The sequence below is a fragment of the Bombina bombina genome, chromosome 1, assembly GCF_027579735.1.
Source record: "Bombina bombina isolate aBomBom1 chromosome 1, aBomBom1.pri, whole genome shotgun sequence".
NCBI lineage: Eukaryota > Metazoa > Chordata > Amphibia > Anura > Bombinatoridae > Bombina > Bombina bombina.
This window is the reverse complement of record NC_069499.1, coordinates 1044050717-1044076925: the sequence shown is the minus strand read 5'-3', so window position 1 is coordinate 1044076925 and position 26209 is coordinate 1044050717. Positions and strand designations below refer to the sequence as shown.

At 35.4% G+C, this 26209-nt stretch overlaps 1 protein-coding gene across 1 annotated transcript; it reads left to right on the top strand.

The window, feature by feature from the left end:
• Positions 1-1027: 1027 nt before the first annotated feature.
• On the top strand, positions 1028-25955 carry SLA2 (Src like adaptor 2). The gene is made up of 6 exons (XM_053716815.1): positions 1028-1125; positions 2593-2679; positions 13857-13960; positions 16785-16934; positions 22220-22352; positions 25477-25955. Exons 1-6 carry the CDS (start codon positions 1028-1030, stop codon positions 25622-25624), a joined length of 720 nt encoding a protein of 239 aa, XP_053572790.1. The 3' UTR covers positions 25625-25955.
• The last annotated feature ends 254 nt before the right edge of the window (positions 25956-26209 follow it).

Below are 26209 nucleotides of genomic sequence, written 5' to 3'. Positions count from 1 at the left end.
AGGAAAATAACAGGACGCCCTCCTTCTCTACAATTGCAGGACAAGGAATCAATTAAGAGGGATAGATTATGTTTTCTATTAAGTGAAATATAAAATAGTTTTACAGGAGCTCATGAGATGTGCGTCCTATCTCCTCTGCAGCTGGCTCCGCCCCCATTATTACATTTTTAACTGTGATTTAGCAGAATGTGTTTGTATCTGTTTGGTGGCACCGCTTCCTAACTTCATCCAATGGCAGTTTGTTTGGCGCATTTACAAAACCACTGTTACATTTGAAAATGTTTTGGGTGCCCAGTAATAACTAGAAACGTTTTTTGTCTAGGGTCTTATCAAAGCCTTTTTAGCTGGAAAATATAAGTACTAAATGACCTTTAAATGCACCATTGAATATCAAAAATTTGGATTATGATCAGAAAGACAGGACTGGAACAAATTACATATGGAGCCATTTTTCATCAAAACGATCATCTAAATGACTGATTATTGTGCCTGCATCAAAATAGGCTCATCTGTTAATACACAGAAAATATTAAACACTAGATTGTGATTGCCTCTAAATTTATTTTTTGAGTATGGTACAAGCGAAAAGATCTGTTACCACTTTTATGCAGATAAGTGTTAAATATCGTTTTCCACCCAACCATGATCGTTTTCTTCATGTTGCTGGGAGTTTCAAAAGCTGTTCTGAAATTCTCACCCATCACATTATAATCTTAATAAGCTTCATTTTGATCATGTTTTAAATGATTTTGGATCACAATGAAGTATTACCTCCTAGTCCAACGCTGTTCGAAATGTATTCTGCAAAGAGAGAAAGGCACCTCATGGTGAAGTATTTATGATAATGAAAAAGTAACTGCCACAACATATAACTAACATTTATGTGAACAGATTTACCCCGTCATACATACAACTGATTCTTTTAAAATCTAATTAAATATCTTTGCTATGCAATCATTAATATGCACACATTTTCTGCTTTATGTTTCACTCATATCTATTGTGTAACTTGTTTTTTTCTGCAGAGATGGATAAGTGTATTTTTGTGGCTTTGTACAATTTTCCACTTGGTGGTCAAGCAGCTATAACTATACAGGTCGGAGAGCAACTCAACATCCTTTCTGAGTAAGTGACCACAATCGTGCTTGTTTTTTTACTGAATTTGAAGGTTACTGAAAAAAACAAAAAACAAAAACAAAGGCATGTTGGACTTTGATATAGCCACTGATTGCCTTTACAGCACAAAATTCATCTTATAGTCGTTATTAGTCAGGGATTCTAGTCAGGGATTCTAGAAAAGTGACCGTAATCTACATTATTGATTACATCTATGTAGCTTTAGATTAATAATCTGTATATTTATTTTTCTTCTGGCAAAAAGTCCACAATTCATTATTTGTGTATGTAGTAGATGTTTGATTATTACCAGGAATACAATCAGGGGTCAGGTCGAGCAGGAACTGCACTATTTTTGCAGGAGGAACTAAGTTCCCTCTGGACAGAAAACAGAAACGCTTCAGTAAACACTGCTGGTGGGAGGAGCTGGAACACAGTCTGGTTAGAGGGATAGTAAGATGCTCTAGTAAAGATCAGTAACACTTCCTAAAATACACTAAATGCAAGCACATGGTGCTTACATTTCTGTGTGCCTTGCTCTGGGTTTATTTAGCTCCCCTCAGGAGACTATTGCACCTTAAGTGGGCGAGACTCTGTGACAGAGGATGATTCTCAGGCCTAAAGGCAACTGTTCATTGGTTTTAATTTGCTTTCATTAATCAGTGTATAGATTATAAACATATAAATACAGTGTTTTTGTGTGTCTGTAAATATAAAACAATATCAATTGTGAGGGGGGTGGAAGTCTTGGTGAGTTTTCAAGTAGGACTTGACCCCTGAATACAATTAAAAGTTTGTTATGGATGCCAACTTGGTATAAAGTCTATACATGCCAAGCCCTTTCTCAAGGATTCAGTAATTATTTAAAGGAAACTGTATTTTGTGGCGTGGCATTAAAAGTTGTAGATAAAAAATAAATTATGAGACAGTCAGGTGTAGCCATTGCAGCAACAAATCCAAAAAGAAGAGTGCACTGAAGCTTGCAAATGAAAGTCTATGGCAGGAGTAAAAAAATACTTGAAGCTTTATTTCCCATGATTAAAATCAAGGAAGGTTCAGCACACATAAAAACAACAGAGTTGTGCGATCAAGGTCCAATGTAGACGTGTTTCTTGCGCATGCGCATTTGGTCACTGCATACCTGTGACCAGACCGCACTGAGCTTTATATCCATATACTTAAAGGTACAACATCATCATTCCTAAATACAATATTTAACCTTGATTTTAATTGTTGGAAAAAAAGCTTCAAGTATTTTTTACCCCTGCCGTGGACTTTCATTTGTGAGCTTCAGTGCGCTCTTCTTTTTGGATTTCTATATTTTTTTAACCTAGTTCAGAAAAAAAAAAAAAAGTAAATATTTACTGTATAAAATAAAACACATAGTTCTATATTACTATTTTTTTTTCACTGTTTTCATTTTTTAATTGAATAATATATATATTTTTGTTTTCTATAAATGTATTTTTTTTCTAGAGATGGTGATTGGTATAAAGTGTCATCTCTCTCCACTGGAAAAGAATGTTATATGCCTAAAAGCAATGTCACCAAAGTCTTCAATAGGTAAGTTTTACTATATGATTGTATAATCTATTTTTGTTATAACTATATGTAGTGCTGCACAGTTATTCAGTATATTTTTGATGTGATGGAGAATGGAAACTAAGAGCATAATTGGACATAATTGTGTTCATAACATTCGGCTAGATTTAGAGTTTGGCGGCCAAAGGGGTGCGTTAGCTACGCGTGCTTTTTTTCTCCCGCACCTTTTAAATACTGCTGGTATTTAGAGTTCACAGAATGGCTGGGTTTTCACTGCGTTAGGCTCCAAAAAGGAAGCGTAGAGCATAATTTAACGCCACTGCAACTCTAGATACCAGCGGTGCTTACGGACGCGGCCAGCTTCAAAAACGTGCTCGTGCACGATATCCCCATAGAAAACAATGGGGCATTTTGAGCTGAAAAAAAACCTAACACCTGCAAAAAAGCAGCGTTCAGCTCTTAACGCAGCCCCATTGTTGTCTATGGGGAAACACTTCCTACGTCTGCACCTAACACTCTAACATGTACCCCGAGTCTAAACACCCCTAACCTTACACTTATTAACCCCTAATCTGCCGCCCCCACTATCGCTGACACCTGCATATTTTTTTTAACCCCTAATCTGCCGCTCCGTAAACCGCCGCTACCTACATTATCTCTGTGTACCCCTAATCTGCTGCCCCTAACACCGCCGACCCCTATATTATATTTATTAACCCCTAATCTGCCCCCCACAACGTCGCCTCCACCTGCCTACACTTATTAACCCCTAATCTGCCGAGCGGACCGCACCGCTACTATAATAAAGTTATTAACCCCTAACCGAATCTCACCGCTACTGTAATAAATGGATTAACCCCTAAAGCTAAGTCTAACCCTAACCCTAACACCCCCCTAAGTTAAATATAATTTAAATCTAACGAAATAAATTAACTCTTATTAAATAAATTATTCCTATTTAAAGCTAAATACTTACCTGTAAAATAAACCCTAATATAGCTACAATATAAATTATAATTATATTATAGCTATTTTACGATTTATATTTATTTTACAGGTAACTTTGTATTTATTTTAACCAGGTACAATAGCTATTAAATAGTTAAGAACTATTTAATAGCTAAAATAGTTAAAATAATTACAAAATTACCTGTAAAATAAATCCTAACCTAAGTTACAATTAAACCTAACACTACACTATCAATAAATTAATTAAATATAATATCTACAAATAAATACAATTAAATAAACTAACTAAAGTACAAAAAATAAAAAAGAACTAAGTTACAAAAAATAAAAAAATATTTACAAACATTAGAAAAATATTACAACAATTTTAAACTAATTACACCTACTCTAAGCCCCCTAATAAAATAACAAAGCCCCCCAAAATAAAAAAAATGCCCTAGCCTATTCTAAATTACAAAAGTTCAAAGCTCTTTTACCTTACCAGCCCTTAAAAGGGCCCTTTGCGGGGCATGCCCCAAAGAATTCAGCTCTTTTGCCTGTAAAAAAAAACATACAATACCCCCCCCAACATTACAACCCACCACCCACATACCCCTAATCTAACCCAAACCCCCCTTAAATAAACCTAACACTAAGCCCCTGAAGATCTTCCTACCTTGTCTTCACCATGCCAGGTATCACCGATCGTTCCAGGCTCCGAAATCTTCATCCAAGCCCAAGCGGGGGCTAGACATCCATCATCCGACGGCTGAAGAAGTCCAGAAGAGGCTCCAAAGTCTTCATCCTATCCTGGAAGACCGGCAACCATCTTCTTCCAAGCGGCATCTTCTATCTTCATCCGATGAGGACCGGCTCCATCTTGAAGACCTCCACCGCGGACCCATCTTCTTCTTCCTACGACTTCCCGACGAATGACGGTTCCTTTAAGGGACGTCATCCAAGATGGCATCCCTCGAATTCCGATTGGCTGATAGGATTCTATCAGCCAATCGGAATCAAGTTCAATCCGATTGGCTGATTCAATCAGCCAATCAGATTGAGCTCGCATTCTATTGGCTGTTCCGATCAGCCAATAGAATGCAAGCTCAATCTGATTGGCTGATCCAATCAGCCAGTCGGATTGAACTTGAATCTGATTGGCTGATTCCATCAGCCAATCAGAATATTCCTACCTTAATTCCGATTGGCTGATAGAATCCTATCAGCCAATCGGAATTCGAGGGACGCCATCTTGGATGACGTCATTTAAAGGAACCGTCATTCAGCGAGTAGGCGTCGGTTGAAGAGGATGTTCCGCGTCGGCTTCGAAGAAGATGGCTCCGCTCCGGAAGAAAGAAGATTGAAGATTTGGCTTGATAGAAGACTTCATCCCGATGATGGACTTCCGACTTCAGCCCGATGATGGAGTTCTTCAGCCGCCGCTTGGATCCAGACTTCAGCCCGAGGATGGACGTCACTCTTCAGCCCCCCACTTGGGCTTGGATCAAGACTTCGGACCCTCTTCTGGACAGATCGGGACCCGGTGAGGTGAAGACAAGGTAGGGAGATCTTCAGGGGCTTAGTGTTAGGTTTATTTAAGGGGGGTTTCGGTTAGATTAGGGGTATGTGGGTGGTGGGTTGTAATGTTGGGGGGGGTATTGTATGTGTTTTTTTTACAGGCAAAAGAGCTGAATTCTTTGGGGCATGCCCCGCAAAGGGCCCTTTTCAGGGCTGGTAAGGTAAAAGAGCTTTGAACTTTTTTATTTTAGAATAGGGTAGGGCATTTTTTTATTTTGGGGGGCTTTGTTATTTTATTAGGGGGCTTAGAGTAGGTGTAATTAGTTTAAAATTGTAATATTTTTCTAATGTTTGTAAATATTTTTTTATTTTTTGTAACTTAGTTCTTTTTTATTTTTTGTACTTTAGTTAGTTTATTTAATTGTATTTATTTGTAGGTATTGTATTTAATTAATTTATTGATAGTGTAGTGTTAGGTTTAATTGTAGATAATTGTAGGTATTTTATTTAATTAATTTATTGATAGTGTAGTGTTAGGTTTAATTATAGATAATTGTAGGTATTGTATTTAATTAATTTATTGATAGTGTAGTGTTAGGTTTAATTGTAAGGTTAGGTTAGGATTTATTTTACAGGTAATTTTGTAATTATTTTAACTATTTTAGCTATTAAATAGTTATTAACTATTTAATAGCTATTGTACCTGGTTAAAATAAATACAAAGTTGCCTGTAAAATAAATATCAATCCTAAAATAGCTACAATATAATTATAATTTATATTGTAGCTATATTAGGGTTCATTTTACAGGTAAGTATTTAGCTTTAAATAGGAATAATTTATTTAATAAGAGTTAATTTATTTCGTTAGAATAAAATTATATTTAACTTAGGGGGGTGTTAGGGTTAGACTTAGCTTTAGGGGTTAAAAAATGTATTAGAGTAGCGGTGAGCTCCGATCGGCAGATTAGGGGTTAATACTTGAAGTTAGGTGTCGGCGATGTTAGGGAGGGCAGATTAGGGGTTAATACTATTTATTATAGGGTTATTGAGGCGGGAGTGAGGCGGATTAGGGGTTAATAACTTTATTATAGTAGCGGTGCGGTCCGCTCGGCAGATTAGGGGTTAATAAGTGTAGGCAGGTGGAGGCGACGGTGAGGGGGGCAGATTAGGGGTTAATAAATATAATATAGGGGTCGGCGGTGTTAGGGGCAGCAGATTAGGGGTACATAGCTATAATGTAGGTGGCAGCGGTGTACGGAGTGGAAGATTAGGGGTTAATAATAATATGCAGGGGTCAGCGATAGCGGGGCGGCAGAAGGGGTTAATAAATATAATATAGGGGTCGGCGGTGTTAGGGGCAGCAGATTAGGGGTTCATAGGGATAATGTAGGTGGCAGCGGCGTGCGGTCGGCAGATTAGGGGTTAAAAAAATTTAATAGAGTGGCGGCGATATGGGGGGACCTCGGTTTAGGGGTACATAGGTAGTTTATGGGTGTTAGTGTACTTTAGAGCACAGTAGTTAAGAGCTTTATAAACCGGCGTTAGCCCAGAAAGCTCTTAACTACTGACTTTTTTCTGCAGCTGGAGTTTTGTCGTTAGATTTCTAACGCTCACTTCAGACACGACTCTAAATACCGGCGTTAGAAAGATCCCATTGAAAAGATAGGATACGCAATTGACGTAAGGGGATCTGCGGTATGGAAAAGTCGCGGCTGGAAAGTGAGCGTTAGACCCTTTCCTGACTGACTCTAAATACCAGCGGTAGCCCAAAACCAGCGTTAGGAGCCTCTAACGCTGGTTTTGACGGCTACCGCCCAACTCTAAATCTAGGCCATTGTTTTTTCTATTATTCTATGTCTTTTTCATTTAGCCTTACTATCTCAGAGTGGGATAGCATGTAGACTACAGATTTAATTTATTATGGAATAAAGGGTGGTGGTAGCCTTTCTAGGAATGCATCAGAGATCTAGAACTTAAAATATTAGCCTACATTCAGTAAAACCATTTAGCACAGTGGCGTCACTAGGGTTGGTGTCACCCGGTGCGGTAACTCATGGTGTGTCCCCCACCAGTAATATTTTTTTTACTAATGTTACTGGTAAATCATAACTCTGCTCCCATATATATATATATATATATATATATATATATATACTCCCAAAAAAGCTCACTCTCACCATCTGTTCATCCACCAGGGTGCAGGCAAATTACATTTACAAAATCCACAACAGGCGTCAGCAGGCTCCACTGTGTGTGTCTGTCTGTCTCTATGTTTGTGTGTGTGTCTGTGTGTGTGTGTCTCTGTGTCTCTCTGGGTGTGTGTGTGTGTCTCTGTGTCTCTCTGGGTGTGTGTGTGTGTGTGTGTCTCTGTGTCTCTCTGGGTGTGTGTGTGTCTGTGTGTGTCTCTGTGTCTCTCTGGGCGTGTGTGTGTCTGTGTGTCTGTGTCTCTCTGGGTGTGTGTGTCTCTGTGTCTCTCTGGGTGTGTGTGTGTGTGTCTCTGTGTCTCTCTGGGGGTGTGTGTGTGTCTCTGTGTCTCTCTGGGTGTGTGTGTGTCTGTGTGTGTGTGTCTCTGTGTCTCTCTGGGTGTGTGTGTGTGTCTCTGTGTCTCTCTGGGTGTGTGTGTGTCTGTGTGTGTCTCTGTGTCTCTCTGGGTGTGTGTGTGTCTGTGTGTCTGTGTCTCTCTGGGTGTGTGTGTCTCTGTGTCTCTCTGGGTGTGTGTGTGTGTCTGTGTGTGTGTGTGTCTCTGTGTCTCTCTGGGGGTGTGTGTGTGTCTCTGTGTCTCTCTGGGTGGGTGTGTGTGTCTGTGTGTGTGTGTCTCTGTGTCTCTCTGGGTGTGTGTGTGTGTCTCTGTGTCTCTCTGGGTGTGTGTGTGTCTCTGTGTCTCTCTGGGTGTGTGTGTGTCTCTGTGTCTCTCTGGGTGTGTGTGTGTCTCTGTGTCTCTCTGGGTGTGTGTGTGTATGTCATTGATGACAAACATTATTGATTTAACCAGCAACATACTTTGTTTTATAAAGTATAAATAAATTATTGGCATTATATAGGCATTTTGCTGCTTAAAAAGGGTCAGGAACTTTTCAGGCACTCAACCTGTACAGATGGGGCCTACGGAATAGAATGGCAAAATGTAAACTTGTATAATTTTGTAGCAAACCTGTAAGATTTTTTGATGACACAGTGAGATTTACACATTCTGGAGAACTAGCCCTAAATACCGTGTCACACAGTCTCATAGTGTGATCTCTGTGTTGGATATATAGATGTGTAGGTCAACAATTCCAGCAAGTTCGTTTTTCAGCTTTCTGTTCTGCCTTACTGCTGCTACGTGTACCTTTTCTCCTAGTATAACTAAATATTAGTATTTGGAGCAGTATTTTTATATCATATTACTGTTCTCTAACAAGTATTATTTACTGAAATAAATAGATAGTGTGTTTATGTGTCCCCACATGTTGGACACATCTAGTATTGTCTGCAGCACAAGTAGTACAATAAAACCAGCTTTGCACAGAAGGGTTAAAGAGAACGTCTGTGCAAAACTGGTTTTATTGCACTACTTGTGCTGCAGACAATACTAGATGTGTCCAACACGTGGGGACACATAAACACACTATCTATTTATTTCAGTAAATAATACTTGTTATCTGAAGACTCTTGAACTTGAAATGTCACTCATGAGTAAGATCTCATTAGCTATTATTAAAGTCTTAGATCCCTCTAAAAAGTTAATTCAATGTTTATAGAACGTATATGACAGTATACAGGGGTATGTTACTGGAAAAATACACAGGGAACAATAGTGATAAGTATGGTACAGACTGCATTATGATGAAATGTTACTTGGCATCAACCAATTATGCTTAGATTAAGATCAAATATTGTGTGGGCTGTGTGCCATCTCTGTTATCTGCGTGCAGCAGAATGATGGTATGGTTACACTTTCTTTAGGAACATATCACATGTCCCAGTACTATATTTTACTTTTACAGCCTTATTTACTATCTTAAGCACATGAACTTGCACCTGTGCACAGGCTTCAGTAAACTTCCGCTTGCTGCAGTGAAGTATCAGGTGCACTCACATTAAGTGATACGCATCTGCCCTTACAACATGTGGCACAGTAGTTAGTTGGAAGTGAACTTACTTGGGATGGGAGTCGTCTGGAAGATGCAGTGCAGATGATGGCTGCTGCCTGCCTAGTGCAGAGTACTGAATAATATCTTACCTCGCCTGAGTCACCATCCGCCGTCGCTGCCACCACCACACGACCACACGACGTGTCCACACGCGGGCTGTACAGCTATTTTCGGCTGCCGCTTCTACCTGTAAACTGCGCACAGTGTGCACTGTGCAGTCAAGTTCAACTCACACTTCTATGCCTAGGGGAGTGGGTGGGACCGGTGGAGCTGGAGCTGGCTGATAACTGATGAGATCCCTAATATGTGGACCGGAGTCATCCATACACCTGGTCCACATAGTATAGGTGCAGGGGTTCCCAGCTGCCTGATGTATAGATGAGGTGACACCAACGCGGGAGGAGGCTTACTTGAGTAGAGTAAGTTCCTGTATGATGGTGTCACCCCCTGGAGGATGTCACTCGGGTGCAGTCCGCACCCCTGCACCCCCTAGTGATGCCACTGATTTAGCAAAACTAATAACTTGAAGAAACCTATGTGCAAAAGGAAACAATAAAATCACATGAGCTGTGACAAACGGCCTGATATTCAAAACACATTGAGACTTCTTTCATTTTATCCAGTGAGACTCCCTTGCAGAATAAAGAAGACATTTTGCCAGTTGCAAATACAAGATCATGTTCAAATTAGCTTTAGTTATATTTTCCACAGTTTTGTTAGTGGGAGTTCCTGACATTAATTTCTATAGATGCATGAGGTGTCCAATATGTGATATTTCATACATCAAATGCGAAACACTAGCATCGTGGAAAAACACAGTAATAACAACACTTTGGAAAATATTTATGTAAATGTAAAATAAGTCTTATTTGTTGTGGTAGAGTACTCTCGTTGGATAGAATGAAAGGTATCTGCAGACAGGAATCCCATCTCTTAAGTGGGATGGGCACAAATCCTTTTAAATTCTGCAATTTCTGTGTTACAATGTTGAAGCAAGGTTTTACTGACACCATTGTTTACAGCCATGAATGAAAATAAGTTTACACAGGAGTCCAACATAAGTTCAAATAAAATATTTTATTAAATATTTTTAAGTACACAGTTACAAAACTCTGGATCCAAACTGCTTGGGACCAGAAAAAGTTTGTATTTCAGAATAGTTTGTATTTCAGAAAAAAAAATTATATTTGCGTATGTAGAATGTGATCATTTTGGAAATATTTACTTGTCACAACACATACATGCAACCTAACTGTAGTTTTATATAATTTTTAATACTGTTGTAAACATAGTACCATCAGAAAGATGACATAATACTTCTTGTTTAAAATAAATATAGACTATCATTTGCATTTTAAAACACAAAAAATTAAATAATCAAATACATACTGGCTGGGGAGAATGGTATTTTTTAATAATTTTATTTAAAAAAAAAAACATTAATGAAAAAGTCTGGATTTCAGAATAATTCTGGATTTTGGAATTACAGATTTGTACCTGTATTTGCATCATGTCTATTGTGACTAAATTGATCGAAGGTAAAGATTGCAAGTATACTTTGAGATATTAATTTTCATAAAACTACCAAGTTACTGAATGATAAATTAAATTTAGGGTAGGTTTAACCTTTTAATATGGAATATGTATATAGAGGCGCTGGTCTTGAATCCTTCTGTGTGTTGTAGTGCACACTGAAGAAAGAAACTTGACTTGTGATTCGCAGGAGTTAACAACAAAATAATGTGCAGTATACTTACTCCGAAAATTTCAGAGTTCAGCTTCTTCATAACGATATATATCCAGATTTTCCCATATTGTGCTTTAGTATCTGCAGACAATGGAAATTACACTGCAGATGATTGTATCTCTTAAAATGATATAAAGTGCAGTATACTCACTCCGAGTAATTCGGAATCCGGCTCTTCAAAAGTGGTTGGTAACTTTGAAATACTTCCAAAAAGGCAGCAGAAAATACTTGTTGTAACAAACAAATATTTATTAAAACATATTAAAATAGCTCTTCTTTTGGCTCTACGCGTTTCAACGACTAAATCGTCTTTTTCAAGAGCAGTAAAAACAATTGGAAGTGGGATTACCAACCACTTTTGAAGAGCCGGATTCCGAATTACTCGGAGTGAGTATACTGCACTTTATATCATTTTAAGAGATACAATCATCTGCAGTGTAATTTCCATTGTCTGCAGATACTAAAGCACAATATGGGAAAATCTGGATATAGATCCTTATGAAGAAGCTGAAATTTTCAGAGTAAGTATACTGCACATTATTTTGTTGTTAACTCCTGCGAATCACAAGTCAAGTTTCTTTCTTCAGTGTGCACTACAACACACAGAAGGATTCAAGACCAGCGCCTCTATATACATATTCCATATTCTACTCACAGTCCTTTTGGGAGAGACTATTAGAAGGCTGCGGTCACCTAAGAGGGGAGTATTGTGCTCTATTCTAGTCATTCTGTACATTTTGTTGTTAACATCTAACATATCTGTATAGTATTTGAATTTAACCTTTTAATACCCAACTAAATTTTGGTGCACTTGTAAAATGGAATGACGTTGTATGCAAACCTAGTAAAAAATGAAGGCTCATAACACTTTAAACAAGATGAAAAGTTAACAATTTTGAGGTAACAATTAACACCAGCAAAGCAAACTCAGGAAATACTAATAAGAATAAGATTTCAGAGTAAATTAGTGACAGACATTGTTATTGATTGAAATTTTTTATTTGTGGATCATTTTTAAAATCCAAACTTTTATCTGGAAATTGAGTTAATGTGCAACTCACTTCATAAAAAAAAGTAAAGTCAAATCTCTGCGCCCTCTTATTACTTTTGATTTTTAAGCATGTTCTTTGGGATATTACTTTTTAAGTGAAAGTCTTCTCTGGTTCTGATTTGAAAATCAACCATCATTAGGATATTACTTTAACTAAAGCTGCTTTTCTCCCCGGGTATAGAACAAATAAACCTAAATGTATATCCACATAGAGACAATGTTCTTCATTTTCTAGAAACTATGCAAACAAGCCAACCAAGCCCCCAAGACAACTCCAGTGATATCTGATGTCCTATTATTCAATTGTCCTTCATCTAGTAGCCAAGTTTACGCTACTTAACCAGAGTACCATATTTTCAAGATCCTAGCATGGTTCCTGATCAGGGACCTCTGGATCATACATTTACCTTCATCAAGGGACTTTAATGTAATTTTTAACCTAATGTTGGTTACACTGAAGGCTGTTTCTTATGCAATGTTTCACGTGATGTTATTTAATTTGTGTTTGCTATAACAATTGAACAGACAGTCCTTCAAATTAAGTATTTTCTCAATTGGTAGTTGGTAGAGGGCAGGTTTGAAAGGTCCTGTCACAGTAGATTAATAGTTCCTGCCACAGAGGTTATCCCTCAATTGGTGGGCCCTTGGCAGGAAAATACCTCATAGTATTTTTCCAAATCGGTAACATCCTCTATCCCAGAGTCATTTTATGTTTCTTCTGCTCAGAAACCAGTTTTGTCGAAGTTTTTAGATAATTGTCTCCAAATGGACCCACAGTTACTAAATTTTAATCATAATGGTTTGAGCGTAGATAAAGGCGTATCTCTGAGTTAACATTACTGTAGTGAAGTTATATTGCAGGTGATAAATGTTTTGGGATGCAGAAGAACCTTTACACTGGGCCTTTATTACATATTCTCCCTTAGTTTGATCAGTTCTGCATGTTTATATCTTCACACAAAACTTACAGAAGGAATGACTTGCAGAGAATTCTTGCTAGAGCTAGGTGCCCTTTTGATTAATGCTATATTCCAATTGAGTAGCTGTGGAACAGGCCCAGATAGTACCCGAATACGGCATCAGAGTGCAAGCAAACCCAGGATTTTTTTTCAATTGACCAATTTCTTCATTTCCTTCAAGTGGTAGCATAATATGAACACCAAGACAATCCAAATGTTTAACTTGTTTATATTATTGATGATTCACATTTATGTCTAGGGGTCAAATTTCCACTTTTTCGATTTCCCTGACAAATGAGTCCTAGCTTTGCTTTATGTGAATGTGAAGTTGGCATTAGGGGAATGCCTTAAAAATTCTACAAGTTTTTATTTTCGCAAAAAAGACATTGTATATATCTTTATAATTTCTGATAGGGGAAGGTCAGGCAGATCTGCAATCACCACAGTGTTATAAACAGTTGTAGTTTATACAGGTTTATCTCTGATTTCTGCTTAACCTTACCAAGTAACCAATAGGTGACTTGCAAATCTTTTTGCAACCCCCCTAGTGTCTGATTGTGGACTCACGGTTCCTTTACTTTTTTGTTTTCTTTTAATCTTTCTTCATGAAGGCCTTTAACCCCTAGCACCTAAATACAGTGTCCCCATCATTTCCACTGTAAAGAAAATGATTTTATTGGTTATTGATTTATATGATTATTGCTTTATTGTAAATGCTGGATTATTCATTAATCATTAGAAATAACTACAAAGCTATTGTGTATTTTTCTGTAAACGTATGTACTAATATAATATTAAAACTGTATTATGTGCACATATTTTTAACATTATTTATTTTTAGGTGGCTCTATAAAGGTATAACCCGTGAGAAAGCAGAAGAATTATTGCTGATGAGCTGCAACCACAATGGTTCTTTCTTGATCCGAGAAAGTGTGTCTAGAAAAGGTTTGTTGATTATTTGACATATAGTTTATCTAATGTATTCCAAATTGCACTATAATTACAATAAACTTGTTTACAAATTGGATCCAAATCAATTTATGTCCATGTATTCAAATATTTTAGATTACTGTTGACATCATTATTGAGGAACAATTGAATTAAATTCACATCTATGCAAAATTGTGAGATTTTTTTTTTGCTATAGTAATGTATGTAACAACAGTGCACAGTTTATTTTAAATGTCATTAATATTGATGATTCATTGCATGAATTAAGAGCAGTTAAGAGAGTTTCCAATTCAATTCAAAGTTTACCTGCTGGAGTAAATTGTTTACAAACAGCTAATTTACGCTTATTTTAGCATTTGAAATAACTGATTTATAAACCAGCAGTAGAAATTACACTCCCATTGGAGGTTAGGAGAGATAAGTAAAAAAATAATAATTTGTTCTCTCTAAATATTGTACTTTGGTATACAAACAGATATAATATAAAGAAGCATGTGTGTACAGAAAGTGATAAAATAAGATCTGATTTCCCTGCATGCTCAACCCATTTTAATGGCTTGTGGTTTCAAAGAAACAGCTATTTGATATACAAAATAAAAAACTTTTTTTTTTTTTTTACCATGGTATAAGTCATTGGAAACATAGTCAAGAAAAAACAATTTTATAGTGCACTTTCACTTTAAACCCTCCATTAGTAGAAGTTTGAGCACTGGACTAAGTGTTGCAATTGAATGGCTGCGAGGCAATTACATTTAAATGGGCAGTGGAGTAGTTGAAGGCAGGGTGGTACCCGAGAGTGGAGTAGTCCACATACTGGGTCACAGCCAAATGGGCGCTGGTTGCATACTTGTTGTTCCACCACTAATTTACTACCGCTTTAAACTTTACAGTGGTTCACTGCATAATGGTGGCCTAGATAAAAAAAAGCTATATCAATATTATTTAAACTTATGCAAAAGTACAGCTGTTCTGTCTCCATTTAACTTGCCATTCTGCTACACGTTGCTGTTTTATGATTATTACAACCTATTGGAAGAACATTAGAGAATGTGTCAGTGAGTGCATGAACACGTAATACAAATATGTGGACTGAAGTATTACAGTTAGAGAGGGCTTGGGCATAGCATCTTCCTGTTGCCATCTGACTTCAGGAAGTTCTCACACCTGTCAAACTTAATGTGGTATGAGATGTGGATATGCTAAAGTATATACTATACACACAGGAAACCAAACATTGTTGAGCGATTGCTAACAGGTGGTCTAAATAGTTAATTCCGAAAATAATTTTCTAAAGTGAAAGTCATTTAAATCAGATTTAAATCATCATTTTTTTATTTATTTATTGCTTTCACAGTTTTTGGTTCACTATTATAACGTCACAAAATGCAACATATCCATAGTCCCCAGTACAGTATAAATTCAGCGTGGCACTAAAGGGACATAAAACCCCATTTCTTTCTTTTATTATTCAGATACAGCATACATTTTAAAACCATTTTCCAATTTACTTCTATTACTAATTTTGCTTCATTCTCTTGGTATCCTTTATTGAATGAGCAGCATTGGACTACTGAGAGGTAGCTAAGCACATCAGAAAGCCAATTACAAGAGGCTAAGTGCAGAATTATGTAGCATTCATAATGTTTACTGTCCCTTTAACTTACTGGTATGTTTCCAGAGTCAACCAAAAAGTGCTGAATATGGACCTTAATGTATTTAGTGTTAAGTTTAAGAATTTTAAAAATGATTTACCCGACCAAAAAAAAAAAGGACAATATGCCATATTATATATATCCGATAACATGATGAATTAGAATATTTAGTGTATTTATCTCCTGTTCAAGAATGACATTGGTATTTAGGGCCCAATGATCTAAACCTCGTAATTTCAGACGTTGTTTTTCTCGCCAACCTCTTCCTATTGAAAGTGAAAGTTATGTAGCTCATCTGAAAGGGACACTTCGCTCTGTGGAACGAAGTTAGCAGTGAGCAGGGGGTGGACTTTAAAATTAAATCCTGCTCACAATATAAATCACATTACGCGGCTTTCTGTGTATAGCATCTTACAATCACCTATATTTTTGTATGCATGTGTTTGTCTATTAGGGTATTTTGAGTGTTTTGACAAAAGCTTGTAACCTTTTAGTTTGCGAGAATAAACTGTGAGATCTTTAGTGCGAAAATCTTTAAAGAATTGCGCTGGGATTAGAGAGACAATTTCCTGTATGCACCTTGAACGCAGCTGTTGAGCCCATTTTACGAAAAAACAATTACGTTTTGTATTATGTACTTATAAGTATGAATTTCTGTGTGATTTTTGCACATCCAGTGTACTAAAATGACAATTTACACTGTGCATATTTAATACGATTTATTCCTGTGTAATTTACATACACATTTTACATTTTTGATAAAATACAATTTTTGGTGAAGAATTTTGTTATGGTTTTTGATGCACCTTAACAATAAAATTTTTTCCTGCATATTTTTGTGTGAATTGTTCAATTACTCGTTTTGTAAGATGTTTAAATTACAAATTTTATTGTGCTCTTTTATAATGTATAATTCTCCTCCCCATACGAAAATACAGTATACGCCCCTTAGCCAGACACACGTTTTTCAGGGTAAGAAGTGACTTTAGATCATTCCACCAGGGAAATAGAAGAACTGGCGAGCATTGTTTAGACCTTTAGATCATTGGGCCCAATTTCACTTCAATGTTTTAGAATCTGGCTATACAGTATGTATGAATAAATATCAGATTTCATGAACATTTTAATTTAATTCCATTCCTCTAAACACCTTTTTCCCATTACAGAATGCTTTACTCTATCTGTAAAACAAACCAACCGAGGCTCACAGGATACCATCAAGCATTATCTTATCAATCGTTTAGAGAATGGGTGGCTCTATATCTCACCGCGTCTGACCTTTCCCACACTTAAAGAGATGGTTGATTATTACACAGGTGAGCTTACGTATGATTTGACAAATGCAACTTCCAAAAGATGAGGCATGAACATATTTTACGAGTATTTTCATGCTGATTAATTTCTGTATATTAGTATAGACTATATGATATAAAAGTAACTGATTAGAGCAAAAAACAACAACATGACTCTATATTAAAGGGACATTAAACACTAAATATATTTTATAAGCATAGTATTGCGGTTATTCCCCACCTGCCTACCACCATGTTGAAATCTATCTTTCACTGCATTCCAGTGCTGACCTTTTTGCACATGTGCAGCAACTCTCCTTCAGATACCTGCAGTGTAACCTAGGTACATACATGGTATTAGATGGAGCTGCATGAAATGCATTTAATGTTCCTTTAAGACATCAGACCATATTTCATCATCAGCAGCAGTTTGCATGTAAACATTTGCTTACTTGAAAAAAACAAACGTATTCCTCTATTTTAAAGCATTTTTTTCTTTTAAATGTTTCTTCTTTGTGACTCATATTCAGTTATCTATCTATCTGTCTATCTATCTATCTATCGATCTATATATATATATACAGTATATATTATAGTAGTTAAATTGCAGATTTCCTTGCACTTGAATACAAAAAGTTAGAGAACTTGTGAAATTTGCTATTCACTTTTGAAATTGTTCAGATGTAGCTCTGCAAAGTGTCAACTGCTACATTCAACAACTAATTTTCGAGGACTAATGCTGAGTCTACATGTCTCCTGGTTCGCCTTCCTAGCCTAGGGACTAGAAAGCCTTAAGGGCTAGAGTGCAAGTGGGGCGCAAACAATTTTGCGATCGTTTGTGCTCTGTTTTAATTGCGCTCATATTACAAGTTAAGCAAAATCGCAATTGTGGTAGCGCAATCGTAATTTATGCTAGAATCCTTACCACCATCTCAGAGCTGTGGTTAAGGTTTTCCGAAACTAAAAAGTGTCACAAAACACATCAAAAATAAATTACAAAGTACAGTTACACTCATAATGACAATTTCTAAAAAAAAATTATTTAAAAAAATAATTGCATACAAAAGTTATAAGGGCTCAAAGATATGAGATCTTGGATGTTAATCAAAAAAAAGCCGGCAAGGGGGTTTAACATTGAAATACATAAGTATACATGTCTAATGATGTTTTCTTATATATGTATATATATATGTGTGTGTGTGTGTGTGTGTACATACTGTATGTATTAATCTATTTATATGTGTATATATGTAGTTACACACATATAAACACATTAATACATACAGGCATGCTATAGCTCCTCCCACCACCACCACCAGCAGTGTTTACTGAAGTGTTTCTGTTCTCTGTCCAGGGGGAACTTAGCTCCACCTGCAAAAATAGTGCAGGACCTCTGTTCCCATGCGTTCCCGCTGGACTTGACCCCTGCATATTCAAATTAGTGCAAACCCAACATGAAAATATGAATATTTCATATTACAATGTTCTTTATGTAACGGAATATGTTCTATTTATTCATAATTAAACATTTCTACATATATCTGATGGATTTTTAAACAAATATAAATTTAAACCTATCTATATATATGATCATATATAAGTATATATATATATATATATATATATATATATAGGAATATCTATAAATACATAGAACATATTGTGCTATGTGCAGAACATTGAAATGGGAAATATTTACAGTAAATATGTAGTTAAACCTTTATTAAATTGAATATTGCATAAACATTATTTTACATGTTTTTGTCTACTTAAGAGGAAAAGGCTCCAATGCACTTATATACAGTATATGTCTATATATGTATAAATACATTCATGGCCAAAAAATATTGGCACCCCTGCATTTCTGTAATATAATGCACCACTTTACCCAGAAATGTGTTGCAATTACAAATGTTTAGGCATTCTCATGTTTATTTCTTTTGTTTGTATTGGTATGACACAAAAAAGTGGAGAAAAAAAGCCAAATCTGACACATTCCACGCAAAACTCCAGAAATGGGCTGGATACAATTATTGGCACCTTCCCAAAATTGTAAGAAATAATTGGATTCCAGGTTTGTGATGCTCCTGTAATTTGTAACTAAACTCACCTGTATCAATTAACAGGTGCTGAATATAGAAATCACACCGGCAACCAGTTAAAATGGTGAAAAATTGACATTTCTGTTGTGTGTCTCTGTGTGCCACACTAAGCATGGAGAAGAAAAAGAGCAGCAAATAATTGTCTGAGGATTTGAGAACAAAAATTGTGGGAAAGCATAAACAATTTCTAGGTACAAGTCCATCTCCAGAGATCTTAATATTCCTGTGTCCACTGTGCGCAACATTGTCAAGAAGTTTACAGCCCATGACACTGTAGCTAATCTCCCTGGTCGTGGACGAAAGAGAAAAATGTATCAAAGATTGCAACAAAGGATTGTTCGAATGGTAGATAAAGAACCTCGATCAACTTCCAGACAAATTCAAGCTGACTTTCAGGTACAGGTTACAAATGTGTCAGCTCGCACTATTCATTGCCATCTGAATGAAAAGGGACAATATGGTAGGAGACCCAGGAGGACCCCACTGCTAATACAGAAACATAAAAAAGCCAGATTGGAGTTTGCCAAAACTTACCTGAGGAAGCCAAAATACTTTTGGGAGGATGTGCTATGGACAGACTAAACAAAATTACAGCTTTTTGGTAAAGCCCATCATTCTACTGTTTTCAGAAAAAGAAATGAGGCTTTTAAAGAAAAGAATACAGTCCCTACAGTCAAACATGGTGGAGGTTCACTGATGTTTTGGGGTTGCTTTGCTGTCTTGACTGTGTGCATGGTATTATAAAATCTGAAGACTACCAAAGAATTCTGTGGTGCAATGTAGGGCCCAGTGTCAGAAAGTTGGGTCTCCGTCAGAGGTCATGGGTCTTACAGCAGGACAATGACCCAAAGCACACGTCAAATAGCATCCAGAAATATTTTAAGACAAAGTGCTGGAGAGTATTGAAGTGGGCAGCAATCAGTCCAGATCTCAATCCCATAGAGCACCTGCGGAAAGACCTCAAAACAGCAGTTGGGAAAAGGAACAATTCTAATCTGAGAGACCAGAAGCAGTTGGTAAAAGAAGAGTGATCCAAAATTCCAGTAGAGAGATGTATGAAACTCATTGATGGTTACAGGAAGTGATTGGTTTCAGTTATTTTTTCCAAGGGGTGTGCTACCAAATATTAAATTGAGGGTGCCAATAACTTTGTCCAGCCCATTTTTGGAGTTCTGCGTGGAATGTGTCAGATTTTACTTTTTCTTCTCCACTTTTTTTGTGTAATACAAATGCAAACAAATAAATAAACATGAGAATGCCTAAACATTTGTAATTGCAACAATGTTCTGGGAGAAGAGGTTCATTATCTGACAGAAATGCAGGGGTGCCAACATTTTTGGCCATTACTGTATGTATACATATATAGACATACACAACAGAAAGGTTGAGTCAATTTTTCACCATTTTAGCTGGTTGCCGGTGTGATTTCTATATTGCCAGCACCTGTTAATTGATACAGGTGAGTTTAACTACAAATTACAGGAGCATAACTTACAATTTTGGGAAGGTACCAATATTTTTATCCAGTCAATTTTCTGGGTGAAGTGATGCATTATATGACAGAAATGCAGGGGTGCCAATATTTTTGGCCATGACTGTATGCATACAATTTATAGACATATACTGTATATACGTGCATTGGAGCCTTTTCCTCTTAAGTAGACAAAAAGATGTAAAATAATATTTATGCAATATTCAATTTAATACAGGTTTAACTACGTATTTACTGTAAATATTTCACATTCCTATGTTCTGCACATTGCACAATATGTTCTATGTATTTATAAATATATATTTGTTTAAAAATCCATCAGATATATGTAGAAATGTTTAATTATGAATAAATAGAACATATTCCATTACATAAAGAACATTGCAATATGAAATATTAATATTTTCACTTTGGGTTTGCACTGAGAATGTATTTTGCAGGGGTCAAGTCCAGCGGGAACGCATATGAACGGAGTTCCTGCACTATTTTTGCAGGTGGAACTAAGTTCCCCCTGGACAGAGAACAGAAACACTTCAGTAAACACTGCTGGTGGTGGGAGGAGCTGGAGCACAGTCTGTTTAGAGGGAAAGTGAGATCCTCTAGTAATGGTCAATAAAACTTCCTACAATATAATAAATGTAAGCCTGTTAGCGGTCCTGCTGTGTGACCACCCTGCACTGTGTGGAACACATGGTGCTTACATTTCTGTGTGGCTTGCTCTGGGGTTTTTTAGCTGCCCTCAGCAGAAATAGGACTATTGCACCTTAAAGGGACACTGAACCTACATTTTTTTTCTTTTGTGATTCTGATAGAGCATGCAATTTTAAGCAACTTTCTAATTTACTCATATTATCAAATTTTCTTTGTTCTCTTGCTATCTTTATTTGAAAAAGAAGGCATCTAAGCTAAGGAGACAGCCAATTTTGGGGTTCAGACCCTGGACATCACTTGTTTATTGGTGGGTCAATTTATCCACCAGTCAGCATGAACAACCCAGGTTGTCCACCAAAAATGGGCCAGCATCTAAACTTACATTCTTGCTTTTCAAATAAAGTTGCCAAGAGAATGAAGAACATTTGATAATAGGGAGTAAATTAGAAAGTTGCTTTAAATTGCATGCTCTATCTGAATCACAAAAGAAAAAAATTGGGTTCAGTGGCCATTTAAGTAGATGAGACTCTGTGGCTGAGGAGGATTCTTAGGCCCAAAAACACCCATTCAACCCTTCTTTGGTTTTAATTTGCTTTCATAAACCAAAACCAAAGTGTATAGATTATATGCATATACATGCAGGTTATGTGTGTGTGTGTGTGTGTGTGTATCTAAGTGTGTGTGTATAAAACAATATTAATTGTGAGGGTGGTGGAAGTCTTGGTGAGTTCCAACACTTTTTTTTGTAGGACTTGACCCCTGATGTTATGGTGTTTGCGCCAGAGTGGGTGTTTTTTTTTTCAACTTTTTTTATCTCCTTTGACTTGAAATTTCGACTTTAACCACTATTTTGGTTACCACTGGAGAAAAAAACAATTTACTTTCAACTTGTAATAGGAGCGCCAATCCGACTAGCGCAAAAATGAAAATCCCAGCGAAAACGTAAATTACCACTCCACTTGTAATCTAGCCCTAAATAGTGAATTAAATGTATGTCATTGATTGTTAACATTGTATATTTTAAACAATTATATCTTAATCATTTTTATTCGATCTCCTTTCAGAAACAGCAGATGGAATTTGTTGTATTTTGAAGGAACCGTGTATTACACAAGGAGCTACTAATACGTTAGGCCGCAATTCCTCTGGACCAGTAATGATTAGAAAAAAAACACTTAACTGGAATGAATTGGATAGGTAAGACTTTGAATTTGATTAATTTATAAAAAAATTACATAAAAAATCAGTCAGATTTTGTTCTAGCTTTAGTTATTATGGTGTAATAAACCAGAGCCATTAGAAAACATTTACAAAACATATGCTGTAAATGCAAGTCAATACAGATGTTCTACACTATGGATTAAACCTGCTGAAAATAATAGTAATAGGAGCGCAGAGCAATTGGATGCAGATATACACTTGGTGTAGTGTGTTAGAATAACTATAAACTGATTCTTATACTGATTGCAATAATACCAATACACTTCTGTACTATACATATTCTATATAACTTATTGCAGTAATACCAATACATTTCTATACTATACATATACTATATAACTTATTGCAGTAATACCAATACATTTCTATACTATACATATACTATATAACTTATTGCAGTAATACCAATACATTTCTATACTATACATATACTATATAACTTATTGCAGTAATACCAATACATTTCTATACTATACATATACTATATAACTTATTGCAGTAATACCAATACATTTCTATACTATACATATACTATATAACTTATTGCAGTAATACCAATACATTTCTATACTATACATATACTATATAACTTATTGCAGTAATACCAATACATTTCTATACTATACATATACTATATAACTTATTGCAGTAATACCAATACATTTCTATACTATATATATACTATATAACTGAATGAGATATTACCAATACATTTCTATACTATATATAACTGATTGAGATAATACCAATACATTAATATACTATATATACACTATATAACTGTTTCAGATAATACCAATACATTTATATACTATATATACACTAGATAACTCAATGAGATAATACCAGTACATTTATATACTATATTTAAACTATATAACTAATTGAGAAAATACCATACATTTATATACTATATATACAACAATAACAATACATTTCTGTACTATATATACTATATAACTTATTGCTGTAATACTAATACATTTATATACTATATATACACTATATATACCAATACATTTCTGTACTATATATACTATATAACTGATTGAGATAATAACAATACATTTCTACACTATATATGCTATATAACTGATTGAGATAATAACAATACATTTCTACACTATATATGCTATATAACTGATTGAGATAATAACAACACATTTCTACACTATATATACTATATAACTGATTGAGATAATAACAATACATTTCTACACTATATATACTATATAACTGATTGAGATAATAACAATACATTTCTGTACTATATATACTATATAACTGATTGAGATAATAACAATACATCTCTGTACTATATATACTATATAACTGATTGAGATAATAACAATACATTTCTACACTATCTATACTATATAACTGATTGAGATAATAACAATACATTTCTATACTATATATGCTATATAACTGATTGAGATAATAACAATACATTTCTACACTATCTATACTATATAACTGATTGAGATAATAACAATACATCTCTGTACTATATATACTATATAACTGATTGAGATAATAACAATACATTTCTATACTATATATACTATATAACTGATTGACATAATAACAATACATTTCTGTACTATATATACTATATAACTGATTAAGATAATAAAAATACATTTCTGTACTATATATACTATATAACTGATTAAGATAATAAAAATACATTTCTGTACTATATATACTATATAGATGATTGAGATAATAACAATACATTTCTGTACTATATACTGTATACTATATAACAGATTGAGATAATAACAATACATTTCTGTACTATATATTCTATATAACTGATTGAGATAATACCAATACATCTCTGCACTATATATACTATATAACTGATTGAGATAATACCAATACATCTCTGCACTATATATACTATATAACTGATTGAGATAATACCAATACATCTCTGCACTATATATACTATATAACTGATTGAGATAATACCAATACATCTCTGTACTATATATACTATATAACTGATTGAGATAATACCAATACATATCTGTACTATATATACTATATAACTGATTGAGATAATACCAATACATCTCTGCACTATATATACTATATAACTGATTGAAACACCAATAGATTTCTGTACTGCGTTTTTTTGCGTTTGTTTTTTTAAACACACGCTTGGAGACTTCTATTAAGTGTAAAAACCTGTGTAACTGATCTTAGCTGCCAATAAAAAGGACAGAATGGCACACTGTTAAATCCCAATCACAAAAACTTAGAATCAGGATTTTGAATAGGCAATTGCTAAATGCCATTTCTAGATGTTGCAGTGGTGTTTTCAGATTTCTTGTATTTGTCTTCATATACTTATGCAAATGTTTGTCCTGGCCACTGCTGAGAGACTATACATTAGTGCTAATTATAGGTTTCTAAAATGGCGTCTGAGACAATTTCAAAGTGTAGTGTACAACTGGGAGCAAGCTGGTGATTGGTGGCTGCACACATTTGTCTCTTATCATTGGTTTACCAGATCCTGTATGTTTAGCTAGCTCCCATTATAACATTGCTGCTCTGAAGCTGACTTTGACTATGGTTTAGCCCTTTCACAAGAGTTCTACACAATGTTATGTGCAATAGTACAATAATTAAATGCTCTAACACATTTGAGAATTATCTTTTTACAGTTTAATGTCTTTAATTTGATTTTTCTGTTTATACTGTTTTGCTAATTGAAATAGAAATAATTATTTTGGATTGAAATCAGTTGTACAGTTAGTTCTGTGCTGCCCTGGAACTCCCCCATAACAATTATTGCTTATATTTGTCTCATATACTTTTCCCACCCAACAATACATAGAGGGTTCATTAACAACGGACAACCAGGGATCATTTGTTATACATTTGATAAATGATATAAAACATCTGGAGAGCTTAGTAGTGGGTAAGCCTCATGCCATAAAACAATCCCTCAAAATGTATAAATAGGCAAACAGATCGCCTGAGCTGCCAATCAGGATTGGAATGGGAGGGGGGATAAGGAGTAAGTATTCACAGCTTTCTTGTTCTATATGCATCGTGTAATTCAGTGTTGTCCTGCTTTTCCTTCTAGCTCTGCTCTTTTCAGTAAAGACGGCAACTTCAGTGATGACTGTCCTGTAAGCGTTGGACTGAGGGAAGCCGTCAGCTCTTACATGTTAATGACTGAGGACATCAATTCAGACAGCCCTTCCGAAAAAGATTTTCTGTGGAAAACATAAAATAAATGAAAAGGACAACAGAGAATTGTAAAATGCTCTTGGGAAAAATATTTAATAACTGAAAACAAAAACGATGAATGTGCTATAAAATGAAGTTAAGCTGTTCAGTACCAGGCCAGCCAGATATTGCAGTGCAGTAGTTTCTGACTCGTGCTGTACAAAGACTTTCGGATGCACATAGAACTGTATTTATTGCAGCTGTGCTGCCTTGCTTGTTTCAGTGTGTATATATTTGTACAATATTTAATATATATATAAACATATATATATTGTGTCTGTTCTTTTGACATTTGGTATTTTTTGGTTAAAAACTGTTCAATCGGCAACTTTTTTTATTGTAAATGAAGCAGTATTTGTACAGGTTGAATTTTGTCTTGTTTATTTTAAATTCCCTATAAAGATATTTCATTTCTCATAGGATAAATTGCAGTGTACCTTTATTACATCTGTTTCCCCTTTTCTTGTAAGTTTAATATGAAAACTATAGTTTTTCCAGCTTCTTTTTAGAGAACCTGGAGTTCTGTCAGGATCCCATAAGATACTGTCAAGATTCCATAATCTCTGTTTGTGCTAAAATCCAATCTG

Coding starts and splice junctions, on each gene's coding strand:
- SLA2 (XM_053716815.1), top strand. CDS start 1,028: ATGGATAAGTGTATTTTTGTGGCTTTGTACAATTTTCCACTTGGTGGT. Junction 2,680..13,856: donor GTCACCAAAGTCTTCAATAG/GTAAGTTTTACT, acceptor ATTTATTTTTAG/GTGGCTCTATAAAGGTATAA. Junction 22,353..25,476: donor AACTGGAATGAATTGGATAG/GTAAGACTTTGA, acceptor TTTTCCTTCTAG/CTCTGCTCTTTTCAGTAAAG.